The sequence below is a fragment of the Euprymna scolopes genome, chromosome 35 (genome assembly GCF_053919585.1).
Source record: "Euprymna scolopes isolate OS-2025 chromosome 35, ASM5391958v1, whole genome shotgun sequence".
Taxonomy (NCBI): domain Eukaryota; kingdom Metazoa; phylum Mollusca; class Cephalopoda; order Sepiida; family Sepiolidae; genus Euprymna; species Euprymna scolopes.
In genome coordinates this window covers 86809346-86834054 of record NC_136516.1, presented here as the reverse complement: position 1 = coordinate 86834054, position 24709 = coordinate 86809346, and the positions used below count along the sequence as shown (strand labels likewise).

The following is a 24709-nucleotide window of genomic DNA, read 5'->3' as shown; positions in this document are numbered from 1 at the left end:
TACAGTAATACAAACCCGATTTTTTAAACCATGTATTTTCAAGCAAACCAAAAGAATATGGAGTCTCTTCTGTCTCATTATCGTTTATACGTAGATGGCAATAGATACGAGAAAACACAAGATGTGCAACGACTTTTATCGCATAGTTTCTTTATTAAGGGTCAAACTATAGTGACACCGTTAAAGACGGTGAAAACCATAATTAGTCCCCTCGTGTATCACTTTCGTTTACCTGAAGTTAAATTCTAAAAGGGTAATCGATTCTTTCTCCGCTCTAATAGCGAAATCCGACAATCGAAAAATTGAGTTTTCATCAAGAAAATAAACAATAATAACTACTTACCTCTTTTATGTCAATACAACTAAAAGCAATGTTATTTACTTAATTGTCATGTCGCAATTGGTTAAATATTACGTGAATATTACATAAAATAAGTCATTCCATGATTCAATGAAAAAACGATTTCGCCATATTTACTTGTAACGCAGAAACAAGGGAAATAACTCATTTATCCCGAATTGGTTTAAGCTTTTTAGTTTTACGAAATTAATTACATCCCCTGCTGCTATACGAGCTATTCAGTTTATAAAGGCGTCGATGAAATTTGAATATTCATTTAAGAACTGCACGCCTGTGGAACTGTCTTCCGTTTTCCTGCTTTCCGGCTGACTACAATATGGTTGTCTTCAAGTCTAACGTAAACAAGTTCTTGGTAAGCCGTTCCATATAAGTTAACAAATTTACCGAATTGATTACTATATTGTCCAATTTCTACTGTCCACTCTTTAACCCTTATCCTCGAGTGGCCTCTTGGCCTTGATGATGTGGTGATGCCTGTGTAAAAAAAAAAGTAAATTAATAAAAAATTTTATCATTAATTAAAAGAATAAAATAAAATGCACACTCAAGCACAGCACCAACAGATAGCGATCAACTCGAACACGCCATTTATATATATTGGAAATATAGTTTTATTTAACACTAGTTTTTATTTATTTATTTATTTATTTTATTGTTGTGGAGTATTAAATCTCTATTGACTGGTAATCCATATATATATATATATATATATATATATATATATATATATATATATATATATATATATATATATATAAATTATAACACGGAAATTACATAATTGTCGATGCAATAATTTATTTCAACCTTATGGTATTTTCAAGCATCTAAATCAGACAATTACATTTTTGATACTGAAAAAAAAAAATATATTAAATATCAAAAATGTAATTGTCTGATTTAGATGCTTGAAAATACCATAAGGTTGAAATAAATTATTGCATCGACAATTATGTAATTTCCGTGTTATAATTTTTATCTTATTGCTCTGTTTACCACATTGAGCTCTCATACCCGGATTTCCTCTGGATTTATTCCATTATAACACTATATATATATATATATATATATATATATATATATATATATATATATATATATCCTAATCCCGTTACAAAAGAAAATAATGAAACGAATGGAATGAAAAAAACAAGAACTCAATTGCTGGATAAAATAAACATGTCATTTATTTACTGTTGAAGAATGAATATTTTAGGTATAACACGTGTTCATGTCCGCGCGGATGTCACCATTGTTTGTTGCGGGGACTGGTGGTATAGAAAGAGATGGAAATGTGTGCTCATCTCACGTTCGGGTCACTATCGTTGGTTTACGCGTGGGAAAAGGAGTGAGTAATGTAGTGGATCGAGAAATGGCCGTCCGGCGTGTAGAAAGAGAAAGAGAGAGAGGGTTAACATCAGTTAAGCTGTGCGCCATCTCAGCAGTCAGCTACGCGAAGATATTCTCGGGCACAAGTTGTATATATAGAGAGAGAAAGAGTGAGAATGTCAATCCAGTTCATGGAGAGAGAAAGCGTATAAGGTGGTAGTAGGTGGCGTGAGGCGCACGCGCTGAAAGGGCACGCTGTTGGTCTATAGACCATTCAGCTCGGAAGCTGGTCCGAAAAAAAAAGCTGCTTATTGCTCTTGCTTTTATAGTTGTTTCCGGTGGTCTTTTGCACATGTATGGATTTCCTTTGATAGGGGACGTGAAGTTGCCCATGTGTGCATACGTGTGCGCGTATGTGAGTACATGTGTGTACGTTAGCGTGTGTGTGTGTGTGTGTACACGTGAATGTGAGTATATGTACGCAAACGTGAATATATTTACTTGTGTGTACATGTGCGCGTATGTTTGTGTGCGCGTATGTATATGACAAGAAAAATGGCTTGAGATGTGAACGCGTGTTTTTGTGTGAGACTAGAAAAGGCTCGCGCAGAACAGACTTAGAAATGTTTCTATGTAGACATCTACGTATAAATCTATGTCTGGAAAAAAGAGAAAGATTTAAAGAAAACTATTGATTACTGCTTGCGCAAATAGAAATCTCTTGGTAAGATATTTAGGTGCTAATGCAGAGAGTGATCCGCGCTATTTTTTAAATCGTATTTTCACGTTTAATTAAAGTTTTATGATATTTTTTTTTATTATTCACTTGTAAGGTTAAAGTACAGAATAGGTACAAAACACCTTCCCCTCCTCATGTTAAGAATGGCTTTTTAAATAATAACGTTATTATTTCAGCACGATCACTCTCTTTTTTTTTTTTTTTTTTACAAAGGCATCACCACATTATCAAGGCCCAGAGGCCACTCAAGGATAAGGGTTAAAGAGTGTACAGTAGAAGTTGGTCAATATAGTAATCATTAGTAATGAAAATTTGGTAAATTTAATAACTTATATGGAACGGCTCATCAAGAACTTATTTACACCGGCATTAATACTGTGAGCTTCTGATTTTTGCCCCTCAACTACTACTCTTATGAACCTATCAGAAAGAAATGATTTAATAATTGAGAAGACTTTTCCAGCTATACCATAGCTAGCGATCTTATGAAGTAAACCTTTATGCCATACCCTATCATGAGTACTGGTATTTATTCTATTGGCGTGAATCACATCAGTATGCGTATTTCCTGAAAAATAATTTTTACATCTCTCGATGGAATTAAAAGGGCTTGTTTTCCTCGCGTGCTAATCGAAATTGCAATGCTCCCAGCCTGTTTACAGCACCCTTGTGCAAAAAGGCAAACCAGCGTGTTTTTCATCCATTTTAAAACTCAAAATAATTTCAATTGAGTTATTTCTCTTTAAACGCATATGGCGATTGGCGAATCTGTGAAATAATGATTCGCTACAAGTTTATCATGCAAGCAAAACTTTCATCACAGTTGGTTAGAGGTTAAAAACAAATTCAACTGTATTTCGAACGGACACTTTTGCAACCAATATTAATCACGTTTCCTTCTGTGTTTCAGTTGCTGTCGATTGCCAGAGTTCGCAGATGTCAGTCAAAATCGCGCCGTTCGGACAATTCACCGGAAAGATCTTTGTAAAGGATTTCGAAGACAACCCTAACTGTTCTTTTAATAACATGGGTGATGTCTGGGAATTAAACCTCGACTATTTTGTCGGCTGCGGAGCCGGTATTGAAGGTCAAACAATATTCAATGATATCCCGAAGGTAAGATAAATGGCTTTTGGAATTTAAAATTTTTTTTTGATTTTTTTTTAACGTAGGAATCGCCACTTATCAAGGCCCAGAAGCTACTCGACGATAAGGGTTAGAGTGTACAGTATCAGAATCACAGTAATCGTTAGTAGTGAAAATTTGGTAAATTTGTTAACTTAAGTGGAACGGCTCATCAAGAATTTGTTTGCATTAGACTTGAAGACGGCCATATTGTAGTCAGCTGGAAAGCAGGCAAACAGAAGACAGTTCCACAGGCGTGCCATTCTAAGAAAGAAACTTTGTTCATGGAATTTACGTTTAGGTTTAGGCACGGAGAAAGAATAGGGGAATTTATTAATAGTGTTAAATAACAAATAAAAAAAAAAAACAATATATTTGTACAGGGTGTCCCAAAAGAAGCTGATGGTTAAAAAAAAAAATTCATAACTTTCTTAATTTTTTTTATATTTTTCTTTTATTTTTTCAGATCATTCGAAGGTCATCCAAGGTCATAATGAATCGTTACACTAACGAGGAGCGGATATTTATTGTAGAGTCGTATTTTCGGTTGAATGAGTCAATATCAGAAACTAAAAGAGAATTTCGACGAAACTTCAAAACAAGAAATTCCCCTACTCCTAATGCAATAAAACTAGCCACAATAAATGCCCTTAAAAACAATATAAAGAAGGAAATTAAGGTCATAAGTCCTGAAACATTAAGTGCTGGACAATGCCCTGCAGAGAGCACAAGAGTGTGAAAATGAAAATGGTGGACATTTGAGTAACATCATTTTTCATAACTAAAATTAGACCTTGTGAATAACATACCCTAGATGAAGTTGTGTAAATAAAATTAGAATAAGTAGACTATGATATCTTACTATATCTCAAAAAATTACGGAGAGGCTCATCTACCTACATATGAAAATTGGTAAGCATAACTTAAATATTGAGGAAGTTAATGAAATTTAAAATCCGTCAGCTTTTTTTGGGACATCCTGTATATTTCCATGAAAAATATCTGCTGCAAAAACGATGGGCTCTCTCTACTATGCTAGAAAATTACTCACACCTGAGCATATCCTATACCTCTACATGCATGGGATATTGTTGTCACATCTGGGCTGGTGTATCTACCTCTAGTCTCTCCCTCTTAGGCAGGGTCCCAAAAAAGAGTCTTAAATACGTCTCGCATTATCAGCCAAGCTTCAACCTCTGTCCCATCACTGCAATGTTTCTGTGCCCGTTTAAGTACCTTAATGAAATGTGCTCTGATGAATTCGTTGCACTTGTGCCCTCTTGACGTGCATTCACTCGACGAACCCAACAAACAGAAAAATCCCACCCCTTGTTCACGTCGAGGTACCTAGATGTCGGGAAGTACTGCTAAACTTTGGAATTACCTCCTTGTTGCATGCTTCCCTGACTGTGCTGACATGCAGAAATTTAAATGTAATGTGAACAGACATCTCGTTACTCAACTCCCTACAATCCCCTCTTAGACATGATCCCAAATAGTAGCCCCTGATGTCCAACTGGCAATATGTCTTGTTTGAGAAAAAAAAAAAAAAAAAAAGAATAAAAAAAAAAAATTGAAGACATTTCTCACACTGACAGTGAGATTAAAACACTGGATTCAAATTCATGCAGTAAACGAACAATACTTTCCTAATAGAATAATCATGTGTATGCAATCAAAGTCGGAAACGTTAACTAATTTGCATACAGGGAAACATGAAACGAGGAGAATTCCAAAGTTTAGCAGTTTCAGGGAAGTACCCGGCATCTAGGTACCTCAACGTGAAGAAAGGGTGGGATTTTTCTGTTGTGTGTGTGTGTGTGTGTGTGTGTGTGTGTGTGTGTGTGTGTGTGTGTGTGTGTGTGTGTGTGCGTGTGTGTACAACTTTCCTACAGCCTACACCACTGGACCAATCAGGACCAAATCTGACATGATGATGATCCCTCCCCCACCTAGGAATGGTGCACACCATTTTTCAATGTTAAGGTCAAATGTCAAAGGTCAAAGGTTAAGGTCATAACCTATGCATATATACTCTCCTATAGCCCAAAACACTGGACTGATCATGACCAAACCTGGCATGATGATGGTCCCTTACCTAGGGATGGTGCACACAATTTTTCAAGGTCAAAAGTCAAGGTCATAGGATATGTATATATACTCTCCTACAGCCCACACCACTGAATTGATCATGAGCAAACCTGACATGATGATGGCCCCTGACCTAGGGATGGTGCACACTAATTTTCAAGGTCAAGGTCAAAGGTTAAGGTCATATTTGGTGCGGCTCTTCATAAATTCACCCACCTAAGAATAGTGCACATCAAGTTGAGGTTCGTCACCATCTCGGGGGCCGCCACCATGGCACTGGCCAACTTCTCTGTGAATTTGAATCAGGTCCTCCTCCTCCACCGCCATCCCCTCAACCAAGCGGGTACCCGAGCATAAAGCAAAGCCTCGCTCAAAATGTGTGTATCTTTGTTAGTGTAAAAATAATTTTATAAAATCAACAGTTTGTTCTTGGATAAGAACAGGGGCATCTGCGAAATGAATGTTTCTGTGTAGAACACACTTGAACCATGATACTTGACTTTTCCATTTTAAACTTTAAGTGAAGGTGTTATTTAATTTTATGAAATCAACAGTAGGTTCTCTACAGTGCAATGTAAACTACAATGTATTGTGGACTAAGTCGCTGCATGGAAGCATGTGAAGCTTCCATCTAGTACACTCTCGGGGGTGGGAGATCCCTTACCGGAGCACTCAATCGATCAATTTGATTTAAAAATAGGCGATTTCACAAATTCTGATGAAAACAAAAGTATGCGAAGATGGAACATTCAGTGATCCTTATTCAATCCCAGACAACGTCGGGTCTCCCTGCTAGTCATACACTAAAGCTCTCATTTGATTTAAATAAAAATCAATAAAAAGCTTTATTAGATAGTGAAACAGTACATCCCTTTGCATTCCCACCTTCACGATAATGCAGAACAGAAAGAATAATACAGTTGCAATGGGCAGATAAAGACGATGCCTGATGCTATCCATAATGGAAGCACCAAACTCTGGGGAAAATGAAGTTGGGAGAAAATAGATGACCCACTTCATCCCGGTGTACCCTATCAAAACAGACTCTAAAAAATATTGTAAAATCGGCAAATATTTAAATCGTAAAAAAGTTAAAATATTTGGAGCAGACGTAAAAAAAAAAAACAACTGGTATTTATTTCTTTGAATATTCAAGCAGATGATTTATCTTAAATTTCAAATGTTTGAAATTGATTGGTTAATTTGAGTCACATGTTACAAATTGTTCCGTGTGAGTTCAAATCTGGGAAAAATGAAGTTGAGGGAAAATAGAAATAAGTATTATTAGTCCAGTCCACTCTTGTGTACCATATAACAGGGTTTCCCAAATTGGGCTCCACAGAGCCCTGATGTTCTGTGAATAAGGCTGAGGGGCACTGGAAGCCCTTTCTTAAAGAGGACCAAATTCTTTATATGGAAAAATTAAATGAGTGCAGACATTTAATGATTGATTTTTTTTTTTTTTCTAGAAAAAGATGCGATACATAACTACAGGTGTAAAGAGTTTCAGGATGGTTCATGAAAAAGAAAATAAAAAAAAAAAATTAACAAAAAATACAGCAATTTTTGATTAACCAAAACCAAACAAATGGTTGTAAACATTATCATTAGTTAGTGTTAAAATTTTCAATTAACGTTTTTCATATTTATTTGAGAAATTATCTTGTTAGTACTCCGTGAAAAATCTTTGCCCTGCTTAGGGGCTCCATGGTATCCTGAGGTTTGAGAAACCCTGCTCTATAGCACATAGTTCTATCTTTGGTCTTTTCAATCCCCCTTTTTTTTAATTTGAAATCGCTCCAGACAAGGCATGAGGCCACCACCTGATGCAAGGAGCTAAAAAAATACTTCAAGGTCAAAAACTAACCAACAATAAATATTAGATGGATAGATTCTGACCCAGAAAGCAGCAATTCTTTCCCCTTTGTCAAAAAATATCGCTCATGGAATGTGAGGACTAAAGGACAAAATAAGGGAATCGAGAGTTATGAGACCCACTTTCTACTCTCCTGAAATCTAATGTCAATGAGCACGTGTCAAAACCACCCCAAAATTTTATTAATTCCATTCATTATTTTCAATCCTCTCATAATATTCATCGCCATCATTCAACTGGCAATCTATTCATATCATTAATTTTATCCTCGAGTGGCTTTTAGCCTCCGTAAATGATAACTGATTAATAAAAGACTTATTCATGACTTACTTTTCTTTCCGCATCTTTGCAGGATGGCGACATTTCCTTCAAGAGAGAAATCGTTGTCCTCTACAACCAGGACATCATGAATACTTTTGACGAGCTACACACAATCAGCTGCCAACATAACTTGCAAATGGTCATCGACCCAATGTCGATGACGTCCAACGTCGTCGAAGAGTAAGTATAATTACATGTAACACATTTTCAATTTTTGCCGTTAAATACAGGGTGTTCTATTTTTTTTAATATTAATTTATATTTCAAAATAGATGGTCAATTTTGAAACACCCTGTATTTATCGGGATTCTTCAAAAGCTGAGCAAGTACATATGAAAAGCAATCCGTTAACCATGTAGTAGACATCTCCTTTCCACATCGATGAACCAATACACATGTTTCCAACAACATGTGGCCTTCATAATATATCTCATTAAGGCCTGTGAGCTGAAAAATGACGTCATCGCTGAGGTCCTATCAAACACGATCTGTTGAATAGTCAGACTGTTGATATATCACATGTTGAAACTGTGTGCACACACACACGCAGGCAGTCGGCAGGGTAAAGTAACTAGTCGATAAGTGCAGATCTGTCAAAACTGATATCGCTGGAGGTGAATAGGTCAAGTAGTTGACCTCACAGCTGCCGGAGTTAAACACCTGCAAGAGAGCAGATTGATATAAACAAGTGAGGCAACAGAGAGAAGCGAATCAAAGAGCGAAGGTGAGCCATGAGTCATGTCGCTGCGTCACTAAAATCTGACTGAAGGGAGCAACACAGAGTGAGAAATAAATGATTGCTTTATATTTTTCTAACAAACGAAAAAGAAAACTCACAGCGAACATCTCCTTGTGTCGATCTTTCTTCATGAGAAGATTATTTCTATAGAGCAACCACTAGACGAAACAGTGACAATGAAGAGAAACATCTGTATATAAAGAACTCTCTTATTTGTTATTGAAACTGAACTGCTGAACTGTTTGTAAAGCTTAATAGATGATAAAAAGTGTATATTTCTTTTCTTTCTTTCCGTTTCAGCGCCAATCTGACAAAGACCGACACGAAGAACACTTACAATCCAATTGGGTTCGAGATCAAAGACACGAATGGAGAACCACTTAGGAAAGCGGTTTTTGTTGGCGACAAAGTTCAGCTAACTTTCATCTTGTGGGACAACAAAGGTCAGTCATCAGTTTTTGTATTGGGTAGATTCAAGTACTTTAGTACCCCCAAAAGATAAAGAACTTATGTTCAAACAATTACTTAGCCTTTTAGCTTTGAGCAAAGTGTACTATCTGTTCATATACTATACTTTATCTTTTCTAAGCTTCGTCAGTAATGTAGAAATACTAGACTTTTATGGAAGCTGGATTTCCCCACACTAAAAACCGATCTTGTATTTACCTCTCCTCTTGTGTAGGGACAAGTAAATAGGGACCCACATCATCTTTGTTCTTTAGTTTTGGTTTATGCTGTTTATTTATAAACTAGAGTTGGTGTCCAACGCAAAATGACAGGAAGAAATGTTAGATTTTTTTAAAAGTGTTCGCTAATTGTTTTGGACTATTACAATAAATTCCAACGCTATTGATAATGTTTACCTATTTATCTATTTTTTTTTCATCGCTTATGTTTGAAGGCATGCTTGGAAACATGACACAAATCACAAATCATAAGGTGGAACAATAAATTTTTCACCTTAAAGAAAACAACACCATAGCTTTATTTTCAAACTTTTATTGAAAAAATCAGTTCAGGTAACTTTATATCTATTCAATGTAGCCGCCTTCAGCCTCAATTCAGGTAGCTTTATTATGTAGTAGAGCTAACAGCTATTCAATGTAGCCGCCTTCAGCCTCAATTCAGGTAACTTTATTATGTAGTAGAGCTGACAGCTATTCAATGTAGCGACCTTCAGCCGATATGAGTTTGAAACTGGGAACATGCCTTTTCTACAAGCGCCGATGGGAGCTGGGCGAATATTTGTCGGATGGTGGCGATCAGGCTGGCTTTGGTGTTGTGGGAGGTCATGTTGAAGATGTTCTCGACGTATGACCAAACAAAGTAGTCCAGCGGGTTCAAGTCGGGGGTGTAGGGGGGGCAGTGAGAGAAGAGTACAAAGTTGTGGCACTCTTTCTGAAGCCAAGCCTATATTTCTTTGGACTTGTGAGCCGATGCTGAGTCCTACTGCCACACCCAGGATCTACCAGCGGCCCCAGGAGATCACCACACTCTTCAGCACATCCAGGTACACTTTGGTGTTGAATTTCAAGCCAACTTTGAAGATGTCAGGTGGCATGATGTGGCCTTCACTTGAAACCACATCAAAGACTATAACCATGGCCAGAAACTTTTTTGAGCTGTGCGCTCAAGCGTTGAACAATCCAGATTTGCATTTTGAGGGTGCTGGCAATGGTCCTGTTGTCATAACTTGGATCGGTAGAGAGCATGAGTTATACAGCGGCGCATCTCCGATCTCACTCGTTGAACATTGTGTCACTTTCAGACATGATAGAAGGCTCCTATCGCACTTAGGATTTGTACACAACTGGTAAACTACTAGATGCAACTAAAAAAGAAAACCGGTTTTCATCAAACGGAAATGGAATCATATCGTCTTTTCTAGGGCAACAATTTTATTATTTATGATGTTTTTGTTTTACGGCATATCAACCCTTTTCAGGTTATTTAATGCCGGATCCAATGACTTTGAAGAAAAATTTTTTAATAGAATATTTTTTTTTTTCAAGTTGGTTTCTATAGTTGAGACCCTAACAGGTACTACCACTCCGGGTCAGAGTAGACCTGGGAGCAATGGCAATTAAGGGGTGGCTTCACACTCCCCAAAGCCCTCAGCTGGGGCCTCGTATGATGTAATGTGAAAATTAAAATTATTTTGTTAAGGTAATGTTTAAGCTCTATTTGTAAGAAAAGCTAAATAGGTTAGTTGGTAGAAATTCAGATTGAAGATTTCGAGGTATCTGCTTTGATTTCCAGCCCTGGCTTTATTTTTTAAGGATTTTTTTTTATCATTTTCTTTTAATTCAACTATTTCGTAAAATATTTGCTATTTCTAAAAGATCTCTAATATTTCTGGAAAAGAGTGAAAAAAAAAAAAAAAGACAGCCAGAGATATAAAAAGCAGACTTACCAACAGGAACGTAAAAAAGAAACACGCAATGGATAGAGCCGCAAAATATGCATGAAGACCACGGAAGAGATCGCATGCAAATGTGTCAAAATAGAAAGTGTATGAAAAGACGAACGACAAGAAGTTCAGTGGGTGGGGTTTCTGTGCCAACGACTGAAAGAGGTTTGTTTTTTTTATCTTTACTGTCAAAAGATGGCGGAGGACACCTCAATTTCGAAATTAGACAAATTTCACAATGTCTTTATCGTGTTTTAAAAATTGTGACGAACAGGCAAAATCTCTATATAAAATAAATTAAGCATTGAAAAAATAGGCAAACCTTGCATCTTTTGTAGGAGAACCCCGCCACCAAAAAAATAAATAAATAAATAAAACAAATGTGAATTATATTAAAAAAAGAAAATAAAAAGTTTCATCACTTACTCCAGAGGACGGAATCCATACCTGCCATTAAATATTTGCATAAAGGATTCCATTATATTTAAGCCCTCTCCCCTCAGAAACTTACAAAGATTGGGTCGCTTTAAGCGATTAGCAATCAACTAACTCCTTCTCAATGAGGGAAGGTAAAGCCTGAGAAGGTATATATATATATATATATATATGTGAATCGTGAATTGATTCCTACGGCCGAATGCTAAAAAGCAAATAGCTCTGATTGCCCTCCCTCTTTCTTTCCCCTCTTCATTGGAATTCACTTTTCCTCCTCACTCCCTAAATCAAGAAAGTTTTCACAGGAACGTATGAGCTTAAGAATTTTCCAACCAATGAAAATCGTTTCAAGCTTTAGACTGTGTAAAAATAATAAGGCAATGCAAAGTTAGAAAATCCTATAAGATCTGATCAGCACAATCAGTTTTCCTTAGACTTGAACCTTAAACAGGACTCCAAAATATCTTCTAAATACCCTCTCTGATTTTTGGTGGGACGAGGCAGAAAAGAACTCGATGACTCGCATACCAACTTTCTCCATTTTATGCACACATTCCTAAACATTAGCAATATTCAGGCGAACAGAAACAGAATTGCCACGTACACGTACATCAAATCTGTTGCCAAGGCCGCTGGAAAAATGGTGGGATCCTTCTATCGATCCAGTAGATATCTCACTGTTGATGCAATTCTCTATCTATATAAGAGCCAGGTACGTCCAAGGATGGAATACCGTTGCCACATCTGGGAAGGAGCTGCTAGAAAGGACTTGTCCTGCCTTGATAGAGTTTAAAATAGACTTTGTAGCCTCGTAGGAGATGTCCTTTTCTCTTCCCTGCAACCTCTATCTCACAGAAGAGATGTTACGAGTTTGTCTCTGCTGTATCGTTATTTTCATGGAAAGTGTTCGACTGAGCTTCAGTCTATGGTCCCCACCCCCTCACCAAACTTTCACAAGAAACCCTCATCTAGCTGAAAACACTATCAATAATTCCCCCCACTCTTTATCTGTGCCTAAACCTAAACATAGATTCCATGAACAAATCTTCTTTCTTAGAACTGCACGCCTGTGGAATTGTCTTCCGTTTTCCTGCTTTCCGGCTGACTACAATATGGTTGTCTTCAAGTCTAATGTAAACAAGTTCTTGATGAGACGTTCCATATAAGTTAACAAATTTACTGAATTTCCATTACTAATGATTACTATATTTTCCAATTTCTATTGTACACTCTTTAGCCCTTATCCTCGAGTGGCCTCTTGACCTTGATAATGTGATGATGCCTGTGTAAAAAAAAAAAAAAAAAAAAGAAAAAAAAAGAAGCTAAACTCGTACATGGAGTAATAGGAACTATATAAACGCCTCAGATCTTCTAGGATTATCTAAAGCAATAACTTAGTTTGAGAGAAGCAATTTAACTACATGTATATTAATCTTGGAACTTTTGAAAGACGTCCATCCATTCATCCATAGCCTTGAGCCCCTGGAGGGGGACCAAGGCTATACCATCAACAACTTTGTAGATGTTTTTGTAGTGAAGAGTTTGTTTTTTTTCGGGATGAGGCTGCTGGCCCCACACGCCCAACAATCCCAGAAGGTACATACACCACCTAGCCTTCCCAAAGGGTCACCCACTAAATTGCTGTCAGATCATTTGTTAAGGGTGTATAGACTGGAATTTTCTTTTTTTTTTTTTTATTGTATTTTCACCCCAAACAGGGCATAGTGTTCATTTGATGTAGGGGGCTACTATCTGGGACATACTTGCAGGGACATAATTTAGGGAGTTTAGCAGCAAGATGTCTATTCACATTACATTTGAATTTCTGCATTAAAAGATATCAAAAAGCGATTATTATTCCTTACAAAAATATTTTAGCCGATCGAATTTTCCCAGTAAACCAAAAAGAAATATTTCTTTTTCATTTTACAGAGGAATTCCTTAGACAAGTAAATACTGGAAAAAGTTTATTTAAAAAAATCGTTATCGGAATAAGAGAGATTTGAGCCTAATTTCCGATTCCAAAAACGATCCCTTTCATTTTTTTTTTTTAAGTTCCCTCTTTTTTCATTTTTCCATTTTACGTGAGACCTGTCCCTCTGATTTCTGCATTTAAATTACGCTTGAATTTCTGGTATTAAAAAAAAAAAAAGGCAGAAATCACTTGCTTGATTTTGTTGTCCATCTTTTGCAAAGATTAAGTGAAATCTGTACTTATAAAAATGCTTAAACAGCCCCGTTTCATTTCTGGGTAAGGGCACGGCAGGTGATTAGCAGTAAACTTATCCCCCTCTCGAAGAAAGAAGACAAAGGTTTGGAGGCTGCATCTCCTAGAACCAGCCAAAACAGTACCCGAGCCAGACAGCAGCAAAGCCACTGTCTGACTTATTGCAGGGGATGTATCTTCAACTGGTTTGAACATGTAGTGCCACTCTTGGCTTCGGATAATTTATTTTGGTGATAGTACGTCTTTGAAACACAATCACATTGACACGTTAGCACAAGATAGTACATCACATCTTTGTATGGCACAATCACGTTGACTCACTGAAGTTAACCAACGTTGAGCCTGGCCAGTACTAGGTGGGTGACTATTTGGGAAGTCTAGGCGCTGTATGTACCTTCTGGGATGGTTGGGCGTGGGGGACAGCACCCCCCCCCCCAAAAAAAAAAAAAACTCTTTACTACAAAAGCATCTACAAAGTTGTGGAAGGCCTATGCCCGCTCCCCCCAGGGGCTCAAGGCTATGGATGGATGGACGTCTTTGAAAAGTTCCAAGAACCGCTCTAAGAATTAATATATGTGTAGTTAAATTGTTGTATGAAAAGGATGGATAAAATCATGAAGATTATGAATGGACCATGCTAACTCAATAATCGGAATTTTGTAATGAAAGTGAGAAGACATGAATTAACGAACAAGGGCAAAGATCAAATTGTAGTATCTGTTCCGGCAGATACTGCAATCAAAGTTATATATGGAGGCAACCCCACATATCAGATCATTGCTTTTGATGCTGCACTTCAATTTCTTGTTCTCTGTCACTGAAGGAAAAATCCTTCACGACTGAGACAATTTTTATTTTTGTTCCTTTTCTCCACATTAAAAAACGGCCCTGGTGTCTAACTCTGTCCCGTGGGGAGGCATTGTAAATAGGAACAATCAGTTATTAGTCAATGTAGGGGAAACCCTTCGTACCAATTGTCACTATCCAGTTCCCCCTCTCTCCACATTAAAAAACGGCCTTGTGCCTAATTTGCTCAGTGGGGAAGCAAATAAATACAAATATATTTGTATCAACATTTTTGCAGAGATGTAAAATATATATTTAAACCCCCCCCCAAAAAAAAACAATTTCAACATGAAACTTTCCTGTCTTCTATAATGGGCGTTGTTGATGTCGAGAGTTGAGAGAGGTGCATCGCGTTGTTGGTATCCCTAGAAGAACTCTGCATTTCTGTTTTTACCAAGCCACAGTTTCATAGTATTGTTGAATTCCACACAGATTTGTTATTAATACTTTTGAAGTTGGAAACGATTTTTATTGGCTGGAAAATATGTTCAGTTCACACATTCCAGTTAAAACCGGTTTGCTTTTGAAGTGATGAAGAGGGCGAATCTCAACAAAGCGGAAAAAGAAAGAGGTTAGTAATTAAAGCCATTTGTTTTTTAGCATTCGTCCAGTGTAAAAATCTGACGGTGAAAAAGGCGAAAAAAGGACAGAAAAAAGAAAGAGTAATCCGAACGAAGAAAGAAAAGTGGTAGTTTATTATGCTCCTTCGTCTCGCACGTCGATTTCTAATCTACCACAGACACGTTTCTAGATATCACATGTTCTAATTATATATATATAATAATAATTATAATATATAATAGATATCACATGTTCTAATTATATATATATAATAATAATTATAATATATAATAGATATCACATGTTCTAATTATATATATATATAATAATTATAATATATAATAGATATCACATGTTCTAATTATATATATATAATAATAATTATAATATATAATAGATATCACATGTTCTAATTGCGGCATCATGAAAAGTTTGTTCCATTTCGTGTTTGACGGATGATTCCATTGTGAGTTGGACGTTTTGGCTTCTGTGAAATGACATCAGATAATCCATTCATGACGGACAATCCATTTTGAAACAAAGGTTTGTAACCCCAATTAATGACTCTTACCATTCTATCTATCTATCTATCTATCTATCTATCTATCTATCTATCTATCCTTTCCATATCTCTATCTATCAATCTATCTATCTATCTATCTATCTATCTATCTATCTATCTATCTATCTATCTATCCTTTCCATATCTCTATCTATCTATCTATCTATCTATCTATCTATCCTTTCCATATCTCTATCTATCTATCTATCTATCTATCTATCTATCTATCTTATCCTTTCCATATCTATCTATCTATCTATCTATCTATCTATCTATCTATCTATCTATCTATCTTATCCTTTCCATATCTCTATCTATCTATCTATCTATCTATCTATCTATCTATCTATCTATCCTTTCCATATCTCTATCTATCTATCTATCTATCTATCTACCTATCTATCTATCTATCTATCTATCTATCTATCTATCTATCTATCTATCTATCTATCCTTTCCATATCTCTATCTATCTATCTATCTATCTATCTATCTATCTATCTATCTATCTATCCTTTCCATATCTCTATCTATCTATCTATCTATCTATCTATCTATCCTTTCCATATCTCTATCTATCTATCTATCTATCTATCTTATCCTTTCCATATCTCTATCTATCTATCTATCTATCTATCTTATCCTTTCCATATCTCTATCTATCTATCTATCTATCTATCTATCTATCTATCTATCTATCTATCTATCTATCTATATATCTATCCTTTCCATATCTCTATCTATCTATCTATCTATCTATCTATCTATCTATCCTTTCCATATCTCTATCTATCTATCTATCTATCTATCTATCTATCTATCTATCTAATCCTTTGCATCTATCTATCTATCTATCTATCTATCTATCTATCTATCTATCTATCTATCTACAAGTATCTCATCCTTTCTATATCTATCTATCTATCTATCTATCTATCTATCTATCTATCTATCTATCTTATCCTTTCCATATCTCTATCTATCTATCTGTCTATCTATCAACCTATCTATCTATCGCAGATAGGAATGAAAGCGAGAAAACATGATTAATAAACAAAATATATTTATATGTCCACAATTTTACAGAAATGTAAAATATACTTTTTTTTTTTAAATATACAGTTTTTGAGAAGTTTTAAAGTTCTTGAATAAGATAAAAAAGTGTTAGAAAGTTCGTTTCAAACTTCTGTTGTGTGTATACGTGTATGTGAGTTTACCTTCTGATAGTTGTGTTTTTTGGAGATAGAGTAGCAGGCTTAAAGGAATTTCTGAATGGTGCCTTCCAGTCTTCTATGATGGGGGGATGGGTGTTGATGTCAAGAGTTGAGACAGGCAGGTCGCGTCTGCAGGTGTAAAAGTCAGACGCGAAACTGCCATAAATAAGTGAAAAGGAAAGAAGATGAACAAAGAAAGGAAAAGTTTATTACTCTCTTTCGGCTCGCACATCGATTTTTAATCTACTGCATACCTCCTAGGACCAGACAGCTTAATGGTCGGATTAATTGTAAAGGACGTATCCTCAATCGGTACAAACAACACCAACTCAATGCATTTTTCTTCTTCTTCTTCTTCTTCTTCTTCTTCTTCTTCTTCTTCTTCTTCTTCTTCTTCTTCTTCATCATCATCATCATCATCATCATTACATGGGCTTTATGCATTACAATTTAGTTTTGTTTTATTTTTGTTCGTTTTTTTCACATTCAGAAATATCTCCATTATTCCTTCTATTTTGCGGTTTCCAGTTCTCAGTTCGATTTTGACGACGTTAGTTTTTTAGTCACTGTCCCCTCCCCGTTCCCAGATACAGCATATGGTATTCTAAAATAGTCACCCTTTTAGTATTGACCAGGCTCTTAAGTTTGGTGATCTAACGGCAGCTGATGTGCCCATGCCCAACGTAATTAAGAAGTGCGAGATTCAAAGAGAGATAACTCAATTAGATTTATTTGCAAGGGAAATAACTCTGCAATAATGTTTGTATGGATTGTTTCCCTTAGTCTTCAGAACCGCTGCAAATCCTATAGCAATGTTTATAGTCGATAGAAACTGAAGCCTCACCACCACCACCGTCGTCGTCGATAAAAACGGTAAACATAACTAAAAGATAAATTCTTTTCATTTTCTCTATTAAAATAATATCAAAAATTCTTTTCATTTTCTCTATTAAAAAAATATCAAAAATCGATGATTAATCCTTACAAAAATAATTTAACCGATCGGATATTCTCATAGACCATAAAGAAACATTTCTTTTTCATTTTTACAGAGTAAATCCGTTAGACCAGTAAATACTGGAAAAAATTATTTTGAAAAATCGCTATGGGAACCATTTGAGCCTAATTTCCGATTCAAAAAACGACCGCTTTCATTTTTTGTTTGTTTAAACTTAAGTTCCCTCTTTTTTAATCTTCTTCCATTTTTCCTCTAGAACTGTCCCTCTGTGAAACACAATACCACAAGGTTGCTTCCCAGCTGATTATAATATGGTCGTTTTCAAGTCTAATTTAAATAAGTTCTTGTTGAGCCGTGCTCTTATATAATCAAACTCTACCCAAGTTCCACCATTTCTGATCATCACGGTGTTATCTCACAACCACATGACACTTATTAACCCTGTAGGGGACTAGAATATATAAATCCTAATCCCGTTACAAAAGAATAATGAAACGAATGGAATTGAAGGAAACAAAAACTCAATTGATGGATAAGATAAACGTGTCGTTTATTTACTGTTGAAAGAATGACTGTTTTAGATATAACATGTGTTCATGTCCGCGCGGTTATAACCATCGTTTGTAGAGGACTGGTATTGTAGAAGGAAAAAGGAAATGTGTTTTCATCTCACGTTCGGGTCACTATCGTTTGTTCGCGCGTGGGAAGAGAAGTGAGTAATGTAATAGAACGAGAAATGGCAGTCCATCGTGTAGACAAAGAAAAGGATAGAGGGTTGACGTCAGTTAGCAGTCAGCTACGCGAAGGTGTTCTCAGGGACCAGTAGTAGATAGAGAGAGAAAGAGTGAGAATGTGTACATATGGTCTGTTAGCTTTTGTCCCACATAGTCGCAAGTGGTGTGAGGTACGCGGTCAGTCCGTAGATTGACAGAGGCGACAGATTTTCACAAGATCGGTTTCGTTTTTAAGCTCGACCCTTCGGGCGACAAATATCGATAAATTGGCTAAAAACATTAATTCCTTCACCCTCAACTGGGCACTTTCCTACAAGAAGGGTTCGCTTTTTACGCCGATATTTTCGAAAGTCATCGTTTCTTTTCAATTGACTAGCCTTCATTTGGTGATGGACGCAATGGCAAAGACGTCACGTTTTTTTTTTTTTTCACATTCTTTTCCTCCTTCGTAGTATGGGTTCAAGCCTGCCTGCCTGCCTACCTACAACCACTTTTTTTTTTGTTTTTTGCTCAACACACACCTCCAAACACCCGGGCAACGCCGGGCACCCAGGCTAGTAAATAATAAGAGTGAAAATTTCGTTCTCATTATCAGCTTGGACCTTGTTGACAATACCTTCATCTTCATCCTGCACCATCAACCGAGGTTGAAACCCAATTACAGGAGACTAAACCAGACATATTATTTCTAAGTGAAACTGGCATTGGACAGGCTATTTCCCTAGATGAGTTTGTAATTAAAGGATACTCTAACTTAACTTCTAAATCTGACCCCCAAGATCGCCATGGGCATGGAATATATGCCTATATTAAAGATGGCTTTCCATGTGGTAGGAACATCTCCAGAGAAGATCCTAACTTACCCTATATGTGCTTCCAGGTTGCATTAGCTCAAACTATGGCATTTATATTTACTCTCTATCGCCCCCACAACAGCGGAGTTACTATCTTTAAAAGCATATCTGAGAAAATTGACCAAGTCCTATCTGCTTATCCTTCAGCTAACATTCACGTATGTGGAGACTTCAATGTTCACAACGTCGAATGGTTGACCCACTCAAACAAGACCGATGATGAGAGGGAGGTTCTGTCATGATTTCTCCATTGCTTATGACCGCACTCAGATTGTTCACGAACCCACCCGTGTGCCTGACAATGACGGCCAGTATGTGAGTCTACTAGACCTTTTTCTCACAACTTGCCCTGAACTATTTTCAGTTTCTGTTCTGTCTCCTCTTGGATCTTCCGACCACTCTGTTGTATCAATTAAGATAAAAATGAAATGTAATAAGTCTCCAGACGTACATCTCCATCGTACAGTATATCGATACACTATGGCTGACTGGGATAGCTTCCGTACATTTATATCTGATCTACCTCTGCATTCCATATTTAAAAAGGATGTGTCCTCTATAGTATCAGACCTGGCGGAATGGTTAATTGTAGATATAGATCGTTTCATACCCTTCAGCAAAAACCTAACAGCCAGCCATGGTTCTCTCCAGAATGTGCTGCTGCCATTGCGCACAGAAATCACTTTTTCCACTGCTTCCAACGTAATAGATGTATGGAAAGCTGCTTTCAGGACTGCCAGCAACCATTGTAAGAAAGTAATAAAGAACACAAGAGAGTTGTATGCTCAGTCTGTCAAGTCCAAAGTAGCTGAGCAGCGGCTTGGTTCCCACCAGTTTTGGCAAATAGCAAACAGAATCCTGAACAGAAGCGTGTGTTCTATCCCAACTATCATCAATGGACCTGAGGTAATCTCATCAGCATCAGACAAAGCCAAACTCTTTGCCAAGAACTTTGCAGCTAATTCTACCCTTTGCGACCAAAGCCACCAACCTCCAATATTTCCTCCTGTATCAGAAAACATGCTATGTGATATATGTATATCTGTACGTGATGTTGCCAAGCTAATCAAAAACCTTGATTCCAGTAAAGCAACCGGCCTTGACGGTATTCCAATTATAGTACTCAAAAAACTTCAACCAGAACTAGCGCCCATACTTACAAAACTTTTTAAACGTTATCTTAAGGAGAATTGCTTCCCATCACTCTGGAAAATCTCATCAGTATGCCTTGTATTTAAGAATTCAGGTGATCGTTCATCCCCCTCTCAGTACAGGCCAATAAGTCTCCTGTACGTTGCTGGAATTTGCGTTAAATAGAGAAGTAATCAACCATCTCAGCAAAAATAACCTTCTTAGTGACACGCAATATGGTTTCTATGGTTCTACTAGATCTACAGCAGATGCGCTTACAGTTATATCTCATAGGATTAGCGAATCTCTCGACGAAAGCAACCTTTCTAGGGCAATTGCTCTTGATATATCTAAGGCCTTGGATAGGGTATAGCATGAAGGTTTACTTCACAGCTATGTTATAGCTGGAAATGTCTTCTCAATTATTAAATCATTTCTTTCTGACAGGTTTATAAGAGTAGTAGTTGATGGGAAAAAATCAGAAGCTCACAGTATTAATGCTGGAGTGCCTCAGGGGTCCATCCTGGGCCCAACTCTTTTCCTAATCTACATTAATGATCTTCCAAATCACATCCTTACATCATTTGTAGATATTTATGCAGATGACACTACCATCTATGGTAGCACATCTTAGTCAGTAAACGACCAAGTTCTCTCCAATTCTCTCTCCTCTTGAGCACGTAGTTCAATGGGGAAAGGAGTGGCTGGTTACTTTTAATGCATCTAAAACCAAGCTTCTCTCTTTACATCATCAACGTTCTGATCCCCGTCTGGCATCAGTTGAAATGAATGGCTCTCGTCTTAAGGAGGCCTCAAGTTTTGACAAGCTGCTGGGCTTGACCTTTACTCCTGATCTTAAATGGAACAGGTACATCAAATCTGTTGCCAAGGCTGCTGGAAAAATGGTGGGATCCTTCTATCGATCCAGTAGATATCTCACTGCTGATGCAATTCTCTATCTATATAAGAGCCAGGTACATCCAAGGATGGAGTACTGTTGCCTCATCTGGGAAGGAGCTGCTAGAAAGGACTTGTCCTGCCTTGATAGAGTTCAAAATAGACTTTGTAGCCTTGTAGGAGATATCCTTTCCTCTTCCCTACAACCTCTATCTCACAGAAGAGATGTTGCGAGTTTGTCTCTGCTGTATCGTTATTTTCATGGAAGGTGTTCGACTGAGCTTCAGTCTATGCCCCCCTCCCTCGTCAGACTTTCACAAGAAACACTATCAATAATTCCCCCCACTCGTTATCTGTGCCTAAACCTAAATGTAGATTCCATGAACAAAGCTTCTTTCTTAGAACTGCACGCCTGTGGAATTGTCTTCCGTTTTCCTGCTTTCCAGTTGACTAAAATATGGTTGTCTTCAAGTCCAACGTAAACAAGTTCTTGATGAGCCGTCCCACTTGTTAACAAATTTACAGAATTTCCATTACTAACGATTACTATATTGTCCAATTGTCTACTGTACACTCTTTAACCCTTACCCTCGAGTGGCCTCTTGGCCTTGATAAGTGGTGATGCCTATGTAAAAAAAAAATAGAACCTACTACACCTTTCCAATATTCCCTATCTCTCATAGCACCCAAAAGATCTTCCTTGGAGATGAATGTGTCTTGTTGTATCCTATCTGGAAAAGTTAACTTTCGTGATCGATTGTGAGATGATGGTTGTCTCCACAGCACAAACGATGAAGCAACAATGCCCAGCAGTATGCGGGTATGTATACTACCTCAGGAAGATAGCACACCCATGGGCAAGGTGTAGCATCTGTAACCCCCCCCCTTCTGAGGTTTTGGAGGGTTACTATGTATATGTATATACATGTATATGTGTATGTATATGTATATACATGTATATATGTATGTATATGTATATACCCGACCATGAGGCAGGTAGTACTGGGTTACATGGTACCAGTAGCATATGACATGACCTGACATTCCCCCACCAGACTTGTTTGGTGAGGAGGGCGGCTAGTCTCCCTGAAGGATTAAAAACAAGACCTTCCAAAGGGCGAATGAACTCTTTTCTGGATCAACGGCCAACTAGCACCGTGTATATTTGTGTGTGTGTATATGTGTATTGGGGTGGAGAGGGCTCCCGTAAGCCGTGGAGAAGGCAACCTTTCTAGGAGAAGCAAATCTCTGATTTAAAAAACCATAAAGCGGGAGACCAGTACCCGCATTAAGCTGGTCTGCAGTTTAATTTGTTGCTGGCTATCTTGCTCTTGCTTGTTGCTGGATCTCAACATTTTGAACTGAGAGAGAGACTTAGCTGTCGTACAAAGCTAAGACTTTGTAACATCATCTTTGTATAGATACTCCCTCAGGCATTTGGGCTCATGGATTTTAAATGTGTGAGGGAGTGGCACTCGTCTGACAAGACGTTGCAATCATCATATGTATATACATGTATATATGTATGTATATGTACCACGAGGTAAAATACTGAGTTGGGAAACTGGCGCAGAATTTCCTTTTCTCGATGAGGGTAGATGGGCCTCTTTTAAGCTGTATTAGGCAACCCATCTAATGATGATATCAGGATAAAAACATCCTTGATAGCCCTAGCGAAGCATCAAGTATCCAGCTACTAACACGATTATGGACAAGACAATGCCTTAAACAGTTATACGTCCTTTTTTTTTATTATTATTACTGTATTAATTTTTCTATTGTTCCAGTTTACTTATTTTGTTTTACTCTTCTTAAAATGAACATGCTGAATCACGGACATATGTTTTGTATTGCTGTATTGCTTGTTTCTTAATAACTAAATTCTTTTATTTTTTTAAAATCTTCTCTTTGTATCAGTGTTCAACGATTTTCATGTGAGCGACTGTGAAGCGTTTGAAGCTGGCGGCGGACATGGCAGCATCAAACTCATTGAAAACAGGTATGTGCAACTAAGGAAATGAAAACAATCGCTATTGTTTTCACTCTCACACTCAAAGCTACTCCGACTGGCACTCATAACACAAAGTGTGATTTGGATTTCTCTCTGTCTCTTTCTCTCTTTCACACACACACACACACACACACACACACACACACACACACACACACACACACACAATTTCCCTCTCTTTCTCTCATACGCACATACTTTCTCTCACTATATCTCTCTCTGTCTCTTGAAAGAGAAGAAATGATTAGTAAATGTAAAATAGTTGTCTTCACTTACAACTAAAATTTTATTTCCTTTTTTGTTCAACTTTAAAAATATAATTTGGATTATTTTGATTATTCTTAATACTGTTCTCATCTTAAATATTGTTTCCACAACGTCTTGGCTAATGTAACACCCGACCTTCTTTTTGCTGAAGTCAGAAATCTTTCGCTTGAACTCGGAAATGTGCACGAAATTTCGAACAGAATCCTTTGTTTAATCTGCAGGAGTAGAACACCATCGGCCATAACTGAATAGAAGTCATTAGTAATTTTCAATTTTATTACAAGTATCGCCCTTACTGAGGATTAAACCATTAAAAACAGACGAGCGAAAAACAAGAAAATGAAATCAATTGATATCGTTTTCAATTTTTTTTAGAAACGTTTCTCTTTTCAAAATCAGAGTAACCTGGCAATGCCCAGAAAAATATTAATTGCATATCTCTAGAATATCATTCGAATGAAAAATAGGTTAAAGAAAATCTTAATAAATTACATTATTTATTTTTAATAAATGATATAATTTTTTTTTTACAAAGGAATCACCACTTATCAAGGCCCAGAGGCCACTCGAGAATAAGGGTTAAAGAGTGTACAGTGGTCAAAACGACAATATAGTAATCGTTAGAAGTGTAAATTTTTTAAATTGGATTACTTAAGGGGAACGGCTCATCAAGAACTTGTTTACATTGGACTTGAAGACGGCCATATTGTGGTCAGCTGGAAATCATGTAAACGGAAGAGAGTTCCACAGGTGTGTAGTTCTTAGGAAGAAACTTTGTTCATGGAATCTATGTTTAGGTTTAGGCACAGATATAATTTCTATTTAATCAAAAGACATGCAAGCATCAGACTCACTGCAAACAGCCGAGTGAAAATAAGGAAACAAAATCAATTGATATTATTTTTACTCACACATTTATGACTACTACTACTGCCACTCATAACACAAAATGCGATTTTGCTCTCTCTCTCTATCTCTCTCCCTGTCTCTATCTATCTATCTATCTATCTATCTATCTATCT

At 37.0% G+C, this 24709-nt stretch overlaps 1 protein-coding gene across 1 annotated transcript in view; it reads left to right on the top strand.

Annotated features, from left to right (window-relative positions):
• The window catches only part of LOC145259973 (EGF-like domain-containing protein 2), a 117277-nt gene that overhangs the window by 83041 nt on the left and 9527 nt on the right, over window positions 1-24709 (top strand). Inside the window, exons 4-7 of the mRNA XM_080117960.1 lie at window positions 3340-3545; window positions 7874-8022; window positions 8882-9024; window positions 23327-23408. Of these exons, the coding sequence (XP_079974086.1) occupies window positions 3340-3545; window positions 7874-8022; window positions 8882-9024; window positions 23327-23408 (580 nt within the window). The remainder of the gene's footprint in view (window positions 1-3339; window positions 3546-7873; window positions 8023-8881; window positions 9025-23326; window positions 23409-24709) is intronic.